Source organism: Sciurus carolinensis, chromosome 3 (assembly GCF_902686445.1).
Source record: "Sciurus carolinensis chromosome 3, mSciCar1.2, whole genome shotgun sequence".
Classification (NCBI taxonomy): domain Eukaryota; kingdom Metazoa; phylum Chordata; class Mammalia; order Rodentia; family Sciuridae; genus Sciurus; species Sciurus carolinensis.
In genome coordinates, this window is record NC_062215.1 from 116,270,272 (window position 1) to 116,285,765 (window position 15,494).

The 15,494-nt window shown below is 34.9% G+C and overlaps 1 protein-coding gene and 1 long non-coding RNA gene across 4 annotated transcripts in view; one reads left to right on the top strand and one right to left on the bottom strand.

The window, feature by feature from the left end:
• The window catches only part of LOC124979774 (uncharacterized), a 144,632-nt gene that overhangs the window by 97,647 nt on the left and 31,491 nt on the right, over positions 1-15,494 (top strand). Inside the window, exons 3-4 of one of the 2 annotated variants that reach the window (XR_007107688.1) lie at positions 5,881-6,045; positions 7,116-7,275. This is a non-coding gene — a long non-coding RNA (uncharacterized LOC124979774). The remainder of the gene's footprint in view (positions 1-5,880; positions 6,046-7,115; positions 7,276-15,494) is intronic. The other variant, XR_007107689.1, reaches the window with a different exon arrangement.
• Scn9a (sodium voltage-gated channel alpha subunit 9) overlaps positions 1-15,494 on the bottom strand; it is a 169,694-nt gene that overhangs the window by 48,544 nt on the left and 105,656 nt on the right. For both annotated transcript variants that reach the window (XM_047544470.1, XM_047544469.1), the window contains 6 exons: positions 13,520-13,891; positions 10,735-10,864; positions 9,686-9,924; positions 8,124-8,297; positions 7,011-7,367; positions 2,174-2,650 (listed from right to left, as the gene is read on the bottom strand). In XM_047544470.1, coding sequence (XP_047400426.1) covers positions 2,174-2,650; positions 7,011-7,367; positions 8,124-8,297; positions 9,686-9,924; positions 10,735-10,864; positions 13,520-13,891 — 1,749 coding nt within the window. The remainder of the gene's footprint in view (positions 1-2,173; positions 2,651-7,010; positions 7,368-8,123; positions 8,298-9,685; positions 9,925-10,734; positions 10,865-13,519; positions 13,892-15,494) is intronic.

Below are 15,494 nucleotides of genomic sequence, written 5' to 3' on the forward strand. Positions count from 1 at the left end.
TGGTATCAGGTAATCTAGATTTGCTTCTTTGGCTCCTCAAGTCCCACCAGGAATGTGACAATCATGATTTCAAAGACATCTAAGAAATGGAGAAAAGAAAGTTATGCAGGAGGAAATAAGCAGTTTGAGAAGTTGGAAATTCAAACGGGAGCAGAAGACTGTGGGAATTAGAATATGAAAGTTTCACATGGAATGGTTACAAATACTTTAGCTAAAGAAAATCTCAAGAGCAAAACAAAAAAAAAATACAGGAAAAGTTGTTCTAGAAACATTTTAATCTAAAATAGTTGGAAAGGAAGACCCTAGACACAGGGATCTCCCAATTGAACACAGCTTAATATTTCTGAGCCGTTATTTCCTATAACCTTCCTCCTTGCTCTATTCCAGTATGTTGCCAAGTGGGCTTCAATGTCCTCAAGGTGGCACACTTCAAGATACTTTTTAGGAATGTTTCAAGGGAGAGGGGGCATAGTTACTTAATCAGTAACAGTAATAGTTGATTTCAGTTACCAAAATACTTAGCAAATGAAATCACTTTGGTTTACTTTCCCCAACCCCTAGCTTGTTCAGAGAGTAACTGTCTGACATGTAACTGGGGTTTTTCAACGTTAATCTTTCTTCATAAAAATGGGTAACTGAGTTAATTTCCCTTTCCATATGAGCCTAAGATACCTGCTACTGTAAAAGTGTACAGAATATGATTTTCTACCTTTAAGTCAAAATAAATAACTTTTGGAAGCATTTATTTCTTCCATATAAAGGATTTAAAAATATAAATATTTTATTTCTTACTTTATCATCTTGGAAAGAATTTCCTTGGCTAAATAGAAAGGTTTACTTAATCACTTACTCACTCAATATGTAAATATTGAGCATTTACAATACACATGACATATATATTTCATTATTAGTAAAAAGTTCATGATTATTCCATATAACCTTTTTTATATATCCACTATAAACTCAGAGAGGGCAAGTCTGGGGTTAAATAGATAGAAGATGTTTGGTAAATATATGTCAACTAATTTTTAACCTGACCTAAAGAAAGAAAAATTATTTTCAAGCAAGTGAATCTTGAAGCATTTTTAAGCAATGACATAAAAATAATTTGATGATATTCACTTATTATTGTATTACATAGTAGTAAATTGTAGTTCAACATCTACCTTGACTCAATTAGAATATATAGGTTAAGAGAGGGAAGAAGGACACAAAAGAAAGTTTTTAAAGATGTTCTTGTTCTCAATGAGTTTAAAGTACTATTCAATGAATACCATAATTTCTGAAAAACATTAAAATGCAATACTAAATAATCATTCCAGGAAAGGGTATAAGATTGTGTCAGATTCAAAATGAGAAAAGATTCCATTCATTTGGGCAGAGATTAGATGCAACACCCTGGAACATTTTGGGTATTTTTCTAAAGACTTTATATACTAATGTAAATTATAGTTTAGGTACTAAGTTTTATAGATGAAGAATTTCAAGACTATGCCTTGAAAGATGAATAGAAGATTTTGACTGCAGAAGGAAATCACAAGCATGTCACACAAGTAGAAAAAATTTATGATCTGGAAGGAAGACTGGTCCAGGAGATGGGTCTACAGGTGAGCATGACGAGACAAAGCTGGTTAAAGCTGGTTAAAGCTGGCGAGGTTCTAGGGTGATGGCTTTACATACAATGCATACTCAGGAGACTTTGGAAACCAGACATACATCATGGGGTGATGTGATTAGGATTCACTCTGAGTGAAATTAACCTACAAGTGAATTAGAGTAGATGGAAAGCAACGGCAGAGAGACCAGTGGAGACTCTGCTTGCAGTGGCTGGGCAGGTAATGAGTGAGAAGATGATGACGGAGAGGAGAGGTGCATTCAAATGACTGTGGAAGGACACTGATGTGACTTTACCAATGGTAACATGGCATGAAGGATAAGAAGACCAGAGATACCTGGTGCTTTCGAATACAGCAAAGTAAGATTAAATTGATCACTAAGAATCAGTAAGAAAACTTTACCAGTTGAACCATCAGGATGCTGTTGTGTAAACTCACACACAGAGTCTCCATCAGCATATGTGATGTTGGAAAGAATTGAAGACAACAGACATCTGAAATTTTATTCGTTTCATCCCAGTTGATAATATGGAAGAACATATGTGAAGCAATCTTACCTCTTTGCTGTAGTCACTCTCCGAATCACTGCTAAGTTCCTCAGTATTCATATTTTCCAAATCAGATTCCCCCGGTGCAATTGGCACTGTCACTGTGAGGCTGGGGTTATGAATAAATGACTGACAATCACTTCCTTCCATCAAGTTTTTGTCCATGCTGCTTCCAAAACCACTGGTTTTATCTTTTCCCTTGTGGAAGAGGTGATCTTTATTCATTTCAGCAAGTGTACGGTTTGAGATATAGTTTTCTTTTTTGCCATTTAGATCTTCGGCTCGTCTTATCTCCCTGGACAACTTTGGTTTTTTGGAAAATGCTTTTAAAATGAGTTCACGCAAGGTCTGTTTCACGTAATTTATTCCCTTTTTAATTCTGGCCACAGCAATCTGGAGGTTGTTAGCATCAGTGTCTTCTTCAATTGCTGTAAGATTGTCAGAACTAAATGAACTCAATAATAAAGCCAGAAATAGGTTCAGAACCTGTATCAGGAAAAGAATGGGAGGCAGAGAAGGGAGACAGGGAATTAAAAATAAGCATACTTTTCTGAAATACAGGCTACAAAACAAATCAGCAATAGAGATTCCTGCACCTTCTCATGCCAGACCAGAATGTGTGAGAGCAGTGGGGAGAGGACAGAGTCCTCAGCACTGTCTCCATATACCAACTCCTGAGAATTCTGGAGAGCACAGTGCAAGCCATACCCATGAAGAAATACAGCAGGGAGCAGAAAATCATCCCTCAGCATTAAGATAGGTTGTTTCTAAGTACATTTCTGTAGCATTAGTCCCTTTGTCAAATTGCAATAAGTAAACCTAAAAGAAATCTCCTAATACTCATCTATAATTGCTATTTATTTCCAATGACAAACAAAACAAGAAAATTGGTTTATTATTGTACTCAGGTCATTCAGACCAAGATCTGTCTTCACTGATCCCATAAGATTAGCGTCATTTATTTCAACAAAAGAAACCCACAGTACTTAAACAGAGTTCCTGTAATAAAGCATTTTGCCTAATTATTGTGTAGACTTGCAACTTAAAGTGACTTTTAAATTACAGAAGAGGACCCACGCATTGAATCTGATTCTTATGAGATAATGATACTGACTGGTTGGCTTCATTGCCTATCATTTTGGCCCTGGAAGAGGTTCCAAATAAGTCACTACAATGTCTATTCTTGAAACAAAGTCCTATTGATGAGCAAATACACTTCTGTTTTTCCTCCCTGAAGTAAGATTCAGGTGAACCCAATAAGGTTAGTAAAGAAGGAAAAGAATTTTTACAGAGGATAGAAAACACATAAATTATACTTAAACGTTGTTTTATATAAGAAACAAAAAGGTAATTGAAGAACCATTTGATGTAAGTCTCTTCATAGCTAAAATCATCCATCTCTTATTTTAAAAAATCAAAATCACACCTGAGAGAAAGGACTTAACCTTGATTTTAGTCACACCTTACACAATTTGTCAGATATGTAAATATAAGAGAGCAGGTTGAAATTGTCAAAGAAAGCTCTGGGGGTGGGGACCTAGAAATCATAGAAATCAATTTCAATGATAACTAAGGAATTCTAAAATAATTTCTTTTAATCCTGGCCTTTTTCATGTGTCACTATGAAATATATGGTTGTATGTGTTTGTGTTTTAATAGGAATATTGACGAGAACCCAAAGGTCCATTTTACAGTATTATTGTACTTGAACTATGCAAGTGTTAGTACACTTCCCTTCAGTAAAAGGCTTTTGTTGTGTCACTTCATTGAAAGAAGATAATATAATCATTTTCCTTCCTTCAAAAATTCTAATGGTACAAATTTAATCACAATCTAATGGATATCAACAATGTAAAAAATAAGTTCCAATTTGTATCATGTCTATTACTGTATTGGGCAAAAAAATTAAAGTCATAAAAATATTGATTCAAGGTCTTATTTTTATTAATGCATCAATTTATTAATGTATCAGTTTCCTGACACAGATTTGAGCTGACTAAAATCTGTTTTTCTAAACTTCCCTATACAATTTAAAATTTATGGGTATTTTTTTGTGTGTATGTTTGTTAGTGTGTTGTTATTATTATTATTTATTATTAGGATGCTAGCAAGCAGTGCTCTACCGTAGCCTCTAAACTAAAGGTTTTTACCATTTCAATAAATTAGTAGTAAACTGATCCATTTGCCGGTGAATGGATAAAACTAGAAACTATCATGCTAAGTGAAATAAGTCAGTCAAAAAAGGCCAAAGGTCAAACGTTTTCTCTGAGATATGGAAGCTAATCCAACATAAGGGTTGCAGGGATAAAAAAAAAAAAAAGAAAGAAAAAACAGAAGAAAAATGCTAGAGTAAATGAAGGGGATTTAAGGGGAAGAAGGAGGGATGGACAAGTAAAGAACAGAGGAATGAATCTGACCTAACTTTCCTATGTATATATATGAATATACCACAGTGAATCTCACCATCATGCACATCCACAAGACACTAATTTTAAAAAAAATGTAAGTAAATAGCAGAAATATAAGTAGATTATAGGGAAAGGAAAGGGAGAGGAAGGAGGGAAGGGAGAGGGAAAGTACCAGGGACTGAATTAGAACAAATTATATTCGATGCTTTTATAATTTTGTCAAAATGAATCCTAATGCATGTATAACTAAAAAGAACCAATAAAAAGAAAAAAAAAAAAAGAGAAAACAATTAAAAGTTAGATTAGTTTAGGATATGGCTCTAATATGGAGAGACATATAAGTAATGCAACTTGTAAATTTCTTCTCAGATTCTAATTCTATATTATTGGTAGTTCCTCGATTATTCAAGGGTTGCTTGTCAACTTTATATATTATAATTCTGTTTTTGTTTATTATCATGAATCAATAACTAATGAGTGACCATATGAATCAGTCATCACTAATTCTGCATGGATTAAGCAATCACTAATTTATTCATTTTTTTTTCACTATAAATCTGTATGGCCTTTTAAAGAAAAACATTATCCTCATTCCAGTAATCATGCTCAAATAATATGTTATGTATTCTTCAAAGGCCCTCTTCAAAACTGAGTCCCAAACTAGAACATTTTTTCTTTTCAAAATGTCAAAAGTATCATTTTCTAACCTCATTGCTTGACTTTTCACCTCTTCTTTGTCTGATATTTTTTGTGTACCATTTCTTTATATTCTGATAAACTCTAAATATAAATAATACCTAACAATAACCAAATAGAACATTCTTCACAGAGGAGGCACTAAAAATATTGAATAAATAATTTGATGAGAGTCCAAGGAATCCCTGCATTTTTTGTATACTTGAATATATAATAAATGTTTAAATTACTCGTGATCACAAGCTTTAGCATGGCATGTTTTCACCACTTATGTCTTTCGTTATTCACTATTTTATATCAAAATTTTCTAAGAAAAAGTACACAAATCTTGCTAGATGAAATTACAAAACATGCTCTGAAGAGCCAAAGAAAATGTGTATTTCATTCCATATTAAAAGATTTGTAAGCCTATATAAAACTAGATAAATTATTTACCACTACAACTTCAGGATGATCAAGAATTACAGAATGGTAGTGTGTGTGTATTTACATGTACATGTGTGCAGTAAAGGTCTAGAGTATACATTTCATAATTCACTTTATATTTATGGCACAGTGATCTGAAGAATATAGTTTTCTATTCTGACTTCTAAACCACTTTTTTTTCATTAGAATTGCAAAGACAAAAATTATTCAGCAATGGTTTCTTCAATCCAGTGGATAGTGAAGGTACCTGCCACATAGCTGTTAATGTACCTTATCTCCTGTGACAACTAATGGGTGATTTGATGCCAAGAGGACCATTGAGAAAAGTCAATGGTGGATTTAAAAATTGAGGTTAGTGGCTCATGGAGTATCATCTTACCTCAATTTTCTCCTGCTTATAAACCTGAAGATTTTTACCAACCAGTATAAAAATGAAAGAGATGGAAAACAGATATAAGCAAAGAAAATAGTAACTGGAAAGATAGGAAGACTACTCTGTAAAGCAGATGCTATAGACCATTGGCTGGCAAACCCTTTCTGTAAAGGGACAAAATAATAAATATTTGGGGTTTATAGGACATAAGGTCTCTATGAGAGTCACTCAACTCAACCATTATAGTATAAAAGCAGTCATTGGTATAATGTAAATGAATGAGCATATCTGTGTTTCAAAAAACTTTATTTATGGACACTGAAATTAAATTTTATATAATGTACCTGTGTCATAAATTATTTTCCTTTTCATTATTTAATCAGTTAAAACTGTAAAAATTCTTCTTAGCTCACAGGGTCATAAAAAAAGCATTGGAATGGATTTGGCCTGTAAGTCACAGTTTGCTGAACTTTGCTACAGATGCTAGACTTTGTGACTATAAGGTGGTGAAACCAGTATTTTCATTTGCTTTGGTTCATTATAACTTCATTTTTGTTATTGTTAACATAATTATGCATTATTTACTAGTGTATATTTTTATCTGAAGAGGCTTCATATCTTTTAAGAGACCTGAAACTACAGATTTAATTCATATGACACCATTATCAAAGTGAAAGAATAAAGTACAAACTTTGCATACAATGAACAGGGGTTGATTTTGAAAAATATAAAAAAGGGATGATACTTGTCCAGGGAAATTGAACCAATATTTTGTTTTCTGTTCTCACTTGTATTAAAATCATTAATATTTATTATAATTAATATATTTATTATAATTAATAATTTTAGATCCAGTTAATTTTTAAATGATAAAAGTAACAATAATATCATCATAAAATAATTTTAAGAGAGAATATTAAATATGTGAACATCTTGAACATACCACTAGGTTTCCAATTACCATGACCATCATGTAAACAATAAGGCACATGGCTTGACCAGCGACCTCCATACAATCCCACATGGTCTCTATCCACTCTCCACACAGCACGCGGAACACGATCAGGAAGGAGTGGAAGAAGTCATTCATGTGCCAGCGTGGGAGCGTGCAGTCTTCATTGATCTTGCAGACACATTCTTTGTAGCTCTTACCAAAGAGCTGCATGCCAACCACGGCAAAAATGAAGACGATGATGGCCAACACCAAGGTGAGGTTTCCCAGCGCCCCCACGGAATTGCCAATGATCTTTATTAACATATTCAGTGTGGGCCAGGATTTTGCCAGCTTGAAGACACGGAGCTAAAAGCAAATATAAATTTTAATATCATCATAAAAATTTCAAGGTTTCCAATGTTGATTTTTGTCCTAAGCTTAAGGTGATCTTTAGTCCTATAAGATTGTAATTATTATCTGATTAAAATCAGTTATTCCTATTTTTCATTTTCATCTCTTTTTAATCTTTCTGTTCTTTTGTTATATTTGCCAGAATATAACTACAACTCATATTAAGAAGTGTGCAATTTTAGTTCAGAAATGAGGTAGAAGTTTCTTTGTGTTTCTAGGTATTACTTTTTTATAATTGATATTTTAACCTTAATTTTATTTTATAATAGTTTTATAATTTTCGTCAAGCTGACAGTAGGATAAAGTCTAGCATGTTAGGAAAAAATATGTTTTCAAAAGTCTCTTTTAATTTTCATATCAATTATTTTTGGAACAATGATTCGATCTTTAATTACCAAATTTGTAGACTTATGAACATGTTGTGAATGAAATCTTTAAACCACAAACTTCCCATTGGGAAATAAATTATTTCCCTACTGGGTAAATAAAAATGTTTCTATTATAGTAGCATATGCTTCAAATTAGAATTAATCATGTCATCGAGATCCTAAAATTCAAACATTCACATGTTTTTAGCTCTTTAACTATACTTATTAATCAATGGACTTTAGTATACCAAATATTGCCTTGGAACTTAATCTCTGAAAGGTTTAAATAATAACAGTGAAGCTACAAAAACATTCCTTCATTACAGAGTTAGTTTATATTTACCAGTCTGAATGATCGTAGAACTGATAATCCTTCCACATCTGATAGAAAAAGCTCTACCAAACTTAAAGTCACAATAAGACTGTCAAAAATATTCCAGCCTACTTGGAAATACTCATATGGATCCATGGCAATTAGTTTTAAAACCATTTCAGCTGCAAAAATTCCAGTGAAGACCTATGTGAGAAATAAAATGTTTTTTCTGTTATTAGATGGTATAGAATCCAGACAAGGATGATAATGGCTATTTGCTTATCACTGATAGTTCCAGACAGTGTGCTACATCCTTTACAAATGGGTATTATCATCTCATTTAATTCTATAAAAAAGATGTCCCTATTCCTATAGCTCTCATACAAGTGTCAAGGGTTAAAAAGATCTATGCTGTCAAATTTTATTACCATGACAGAGCATTTTAGAAAAGCAAATTAAAATTCCAGAGAAGTAAAAGCTTTCACAATTAACACGGTAACTCTTTGCAAAAAAGTTTATGTAGGGTCACAAGTTGTTTGGAAGAAGATAAAAAAGAATCATGGATTGACACTGACATTTTGAGCCAGGCTTTTTTTCTAGTCTGACTACTCTTAGAGCAATAGAGAACATGTTGACTCACTCTGGAAAGATTTGTAAGTAGCAGAGAAAAACATAATTAACTGACACAGTGGCAGCTAAAGTTAGACATCCCAAATTTTGACACACAAGGGCATTGCAAAACATGATTGATTCCTGACCCTGGTATCAAAGGTCTCACTTGAAGTGGTAACAGTGAAAAGTTTGCTTATGAATCATTCAGGTACACTTTGACTCAAAGAATCTGACCAAAGATGGTTCAAAGGGCTATGTCTAGGTCAATAAATGCTTGAGGCAACTGTAAAACAAAGTAGCATCAAGAGATTAGCAGGGATCAACTGAAGTTGGGATTGTGATAATAGAAAGGAGACAGGGTGAATGTCTTTTGAGTTCACAATGATGCAGTAAACTCAGGGAGAAAGTACAGATTTGAATGATCTAGACCTTCATGAACAAGTAGAAACCAGAAGGAAAGTAGAAGGCCAATTCAGAGAGTTAAAATTTTCAACTATTGGACAAAGTTCAAACTATTTGTTTGAGTTCATATAATTAGTAAGACACAGAATCAGGATCAAATCCAGGTATTTGGAATTCCAAAGTCCCCAGATACTTCACCACTATTATGTCAAAATAATTCATCTACAGTCAAAAAAAAAAAAAAAAGTGGAGTGTGCACTTAAATTGAAGATGCAATGTAAATAAAAAGGTATCAATATGTCAATGTTGACAGACATTATGGCAGGCAAAAACCAATATTAGCTCTCTTAATGGAAATAGTAGTGTTATTTATAGAACTCAACACTATTGCAAAATTATTTAAAAATAATAAATATAACCAGAAACTTGACTCTGTACATTTATTCATAAGGGTAAATGATATTTAGGTATGCATAATTACTCAGCTGAAGATCCACTGACTTAAAAAAAAAAGAAATGACAATGAAGACAACCAAAGAGAGTAGTCGTGGATACACAGCATAGTGTAAGAGACTCACCAAATTTCCTACAGTGAGCACATTTTTGAATTCTTCAGTCATTGGGTGGTGCTCCATAGCCATAAATAATGTGTTTAAAACTATGCAAATGGTAATTGCAAGATCTACAAAAGGATCCATTACAATAAAATAGATAAACTTTTTGAATTTTATCCAATAGGGAGAGCAATTCCAGATCAAAAATGTGTGCGCAAATCTGTACCACCAAGGTGGACATTTCTGTCTGGACTCTTCAAGTTCTGGGAGAAAAAAACAACAGAGAACATGAAGTCAGTCATTTATTTATTCGTAACCAGATAAATATCAGCAATGCAATATTCAAAAAAGGCTTGTGGCTTAGATGTTGCATAACAGTGCTGTGTTTCGATGTATATTCCACCAATATACATATGTATTCCCTATGTCTTTAATCCCATGGCAATAGTAAGGCAATTCTATTCTCTTCAGAAAAAACTTTTGCTTTTGCAATCCAAGAACTAGAAGAGTGGGAATAAGTGGAGGGATCCACAAAATAGACACTCCACCCCACCAGCTCCTTTACTTCTCTCCATAAATTTACAGGATAGTTAAAAACTTTGGGGCCACAAAGGGAGTGTCGGGGGTGAAGTGTAAGCCAATGAACAGGTGGAACCTAGGGCAGATTGTTATGGGAGAGTGTGGGAGCCAGCACAATTTTTAACATTGTCACCCTTTGACTCTCTTTGCTTATTAGATGAGATAAATTCAGAGACAAGAGGGAGTTTCTAAGATTATATATAGAGAGAATAACACGGTTCTGGGATAATTTAACTTTCTGCATCAATTGTCATTAATTAATGATCTTTGAAAGGTCATTCCACTCTATACCCATTCTTAATCACAATACAATCATTCTTTAAGCGTACAAAAATAATTCCATCAGTTTCCCTTGATTATCTTTATGGTTGCTCAAAGCTATTTTATATTCTTTGAGTTCTTCCTAAGAACATCTTGTGCCTAATTAAAGGTGACCAGGATTTACATTAATTTTATTTGAGAATCTGTACTGTAAAGAGCATATTTTCACATACCTTCTACAGTGTTGGTCAATATGCTTGCTCTACTCATTGCTCTTTGTCTTAGATGGGGATCATTTAGCATATCCTCTGAAAGGAAATATGAACTGGAACGTCTTTTTTTGTGTATTTGATTAGTTGTACCCTAAGAAAAAGATGATTAATTAGAGTCTTAAGAATAGAATTCTAATAAAGTATAGGTATAAAATTAAATCTTGCTTAGGTAGCTATAGTGAATAATTAAAGGTGGAGACTAGATTGCTGACTCAAATTATGGCTCTGCAGCTTTCTGGCTGTCAATCACAGGAGTCACTTACTTAACTCTGTTTCATCATGGGCATATGAGGATCCTACTAGTACTTGCTTCATGTTCTTGTTATAAGGGTTGAAGGAATTATTACTCAAGTATAAAACAAAAACAAAACTTGCTGCTTTTACCATAGGATGATGGCCATCTCTTCATCCTCCTGAGTATGCAATTTATTCAGATTTTTACCAAGGGAGAACCCTGCAGGAAAGCAGTGAGGCAAAGGCGGTCGTGGCATGCGTGTGATAGAGCAGAACCTCACTATTCTCTGATAACTTTCTGTGACTGTTCTTTTGAGCATTAATGAATGAGATTGTAATGACCATCTCCCTGACAAAAGGGAGATGAATGAACTGAGCTTAGCATATGATGGTGAATGACTCAACCTGAAAATCAGGACCCTGAAGTCTTATGGAAACTATAATAAAATGGATAATATAAGTTCCATCTGAAGGAGGTGACCAGTTCATCTCTAAAACATGTCACCATGCAGGAATATGAGCTCAGACACACCAAATATGTTCATGTTTTTAGGTGAAAAATGTCTGATTTTTTAAAGTATGGCAGCTAAACCAAACTGAAAAATCTACTATAGTTTGGTACAGGCCAATAATACACATAGTCACACATACATGCTCGCACACACACACATATATACACGAACAGCCATACAACTCTATGTTCATCATCTATCTGTTTGTAATGTGGAATATAGTTCACAAACATAAATGTATGTTTATCTGTACCATATAGTCCTAGAGTTATAAAGTTGTATGGTTGTATAGCCATAATCCTGTGTGCATGTGCATCAAAACATAGACATACAGGAATAAATATGTGTATGTGTGTATGTATACAGAAAGTTAGATACACACATAGCCTCAGGTGACTTTGCAGAGCTCTCTCCATAATGACATTTTCTGTACTATAATCTCTAAATTACTGACATTCCAGAAGTAGAAAAAATTTCACCCAACTCAAACAGGATTTTGTTTGATTAAACACATTCTTTTTAATACTGAAATGTCCCAACTATAGAGATTATATTATTTGTCATGCAGTGCTTTCATCTTAACTGTTATATTATGCCACACATTTATCCTGATTGCATTTATAATTCATCTAGTTTTGTGTTTTTAGCTTTAAGATTCTTGAGGTATTATTTTTCCTCTGTGGTAAAAATACACTCTTAAATGGAGATACTTCATTTAAAAATGTGAAATAATCTCCAAATCTCATAGAAATAACATTTTACAGGTTACACACAAAATTGAAAAACAAAATGTAACAAAAGCATAGTTTTGTAGAAATTTATCATGCTCAGCAGATAAGGAAGAACACCTTGACAGAGAGGCTTAAGTTGTATAAGCAAGCAGAGAGGTTGCACATAACCTGGGAGCACATGCACTCAGTCAAACTGAAATGTGTGCGGCCATGGCTTTGATGGAACTTTACTTTCACATGAAATACTGCATGATCTGCAAATAAGAATATATGTACATGCATCATATGTTCGAAGCTTGCTGCACTAGTCAAAGCCACTGCTGACATTTGTAATGCAGCACAATATAGCGAATGAGCTGAAGAGGAACCAGAAAGATCTCACCTTCGAGCCTAATTAGATACTTTCATCTCACCATTCAGTGACTCTGAAACTCTTGAATTATTGTTTTTGACTATTCGTAATGTTTTTGTTTTTGTTTGAATCAATGTAGGTATTTAGGGTATTTTGTTGGTATTCCAGACAAACATATTTTAAGAATGAAAATAATATGGTTTAATTTATGCAGAGGAATTAAGCATAGCCATTCTAAATTATCTGCAAGACAAGAAGCCCATTGCCCCAGAGAGTCAGTGGAGCATGGTGGTGAAGAGCACAGAGAGCCTGTTTCGACTTCAGAGCTGTTGTTGGCTGGATGAGGGCAGGCAAACTGCTTGACTTCCCTGTGTCTCAACGTTCCCATGTGAAAGCAGTGATAGTAATATATCACTTCACAGAGTTGTTGGAAATCCTAAATATGCATTTGCTGCTGTTATTATTCTCATTAACAGCTCAAATAAGATCCCTTGCTCTATGGTATGTATTAAGTAGTGACCTGAAAAACATAGTAGTAGGTGGGAAATAATCCAAATTTCTTTACATAAATGGGACTAATTATCAACTAAAAAGATCAGCATTCTCAACATATTTTCTGTGCTGCTACATATAACTTTTATAAATTGTTCTTTAAAGGGATGATTTATAATGTTCAATTATAACATCAAAAGATAAGTACCTTTTACCAAAAATGGGATGTAAATTATTTTTTGAATTAAATTCCTATAACACATGGTATGAGGATTGAATTAATGAGTTAAAGGTGTGTTTCTAAGGAGAAAGTATTGCAAAATGCAGAGCCATTCACAGGCCAGAGAGAAGGCCCCTCCAGCAGAGACACTGATTGATGCAGAAATAAGGCCCAGCCATGCCTGAGCTATGGAAAAAGTCCTTACGCTGTCGTCAGAAGTTGCCTTATCTATTATCACCTCTGGCAGAAGCTGTCCATTGGGGAGCATGAGGGCTGAGGGTCCATCAACCAGGGAAACCACACCATTGCAGTCCACGGCACTGTGCATCTTCCCGTTCACCGGCAGCACTGGGGGGGACCTACTGGCTTGGCTGATGTTACTGCTGCGTCGCTCCTGGGGCCTGTGGGGCACGAACAGTGAGCCCCGTCTGCTCTCGTTGTCTCCAAAAATGCTGTGCTCATCGTCAGCAAATTCAGTCTCAGATCCTATATCTTTTCCTCGACCCTTGAAACTGAAAAGACTTGTTCTGCTGCTGCGCCTTCCAGAAAACAAGGAGCCACGAATGCTGAGTGGTGACTGCAGAAAAAAATAAAAGATGATATGTATCTCTGGAGTGCCTACATACAGCAGTGTTCTTCATGAATCTACCACTGAACCCACTGGCCCAAGGAAAGATGTCTCTGAGCTGGTTTAAAAGAAGTATATTTAAAAGCAAAGTAATTCAGCAAGAAGATAAATTCTCCCCAATAAAGGATGAAGGAATTTGAATAGTTCATCCTTAAAGAGCAGGTAAATTGTCTGTACAGCTCTCTACAATTATGTTTTACAGTGCCCTCTCCATTCTTTATGCACCATTCATTTTGCTATACAGACATGTCACTTAAAACATGTTGTATCGGTACCTGTCATTTAGTTTTTCATATATCCATCCCTAAGATCTTAATGTCAAGGTCCATGCTGCATGCTTCTTTGCAACTTCACCTTACTGAACTTTTATCATTAGTGAATTTAGAAAGTCATGCAATATTAGAACTTAAAAAAGAAAAAAAAAAAAAGCTGTTTGCTACCAAAGTGGCTGGGGGCACACTGATATGAATCACGTCCAAGATAAACTATTTCCACAAACCAACACTGAATGGCAATTCTTCAGATGTATCAAGATCAATGAACACTGGTGCTTCCTATGAAAAGGACAAAGTGGCAGGCACTGTGAACTAGGAGTACGACAAGGCCTTTGCCTTAAAACTAATAGTCCACATGACTCTCACCATATTTCTTTTTATTGACCTTATATGGGTTCAAGTTGCATCTCACCACCTAGAGTATGAAGGTAAGGACATATTTTCGTATATATCTGGCAGAGTCTTGCAGACTTCAGTGGTAGAGGCTGGAAATTTTAAATGAAGGGAAAGATGAAGAAGATAGTAATTCTAGATGAGACACTGAAGAGCAGATGGGAGAAGTGGAGAGGAGAGGAACTTGTGAAGAACGAGGGGCACCGAAGCAAGGGGGTGAAGAATCAGTGGTGCTATGATGCTATGACAGGAGAAAACAAAGTAGAAAATGACTTCAGTTAGAATAAGTCAGGTGTGCTAAGTACTAGAGACCCCAAGTACTGAGCCTGCAGGTAAGAGGGAGCCCAGCTTGGTAGATTAAGGGTGAGGGGAAAGGGAGGTTGGAGGATAAAGCCCAAGTTAGCTCCAGCATGGATAAGACACAAATCTTGTGCTGTATTCAGTGGTTATTCAACAGGAGATGATTGATCTTCCCTCCCTCCCTCCGTCCATCCCTTCCTTCCTTCCTTCCTTCCTTCCTTCCTTCCTTCCTTCAAAGCTGGGCAGAGGGACAACCAGATTTTCATTTTAGAACAATGATTTGGGGATTGAGGGAAAGGTCAGGGAGAATAGAAGGAATAGAAGCAATGGTTCATCTTGGAGGTTTGTACAGAATTGAAGGCAAGCGGGCCTGAGATATGGTGGTTTCAGTAGAAAAATGAAAGAGGGAAAGAGAAATCACACAAGCAGGATTAACAGACTGTGAAGTGGTAGCTGAGGAGGCTGTGGGGAGAGGATGTCGAAGGTGTCTACAGAGTTACAAACTGGGTGCTTGATATTCTGGTGATATCACAAGACGATAAAAGTGAAAAAAGAGAAGCTAGTTTATGATTAGCTTTTAAATG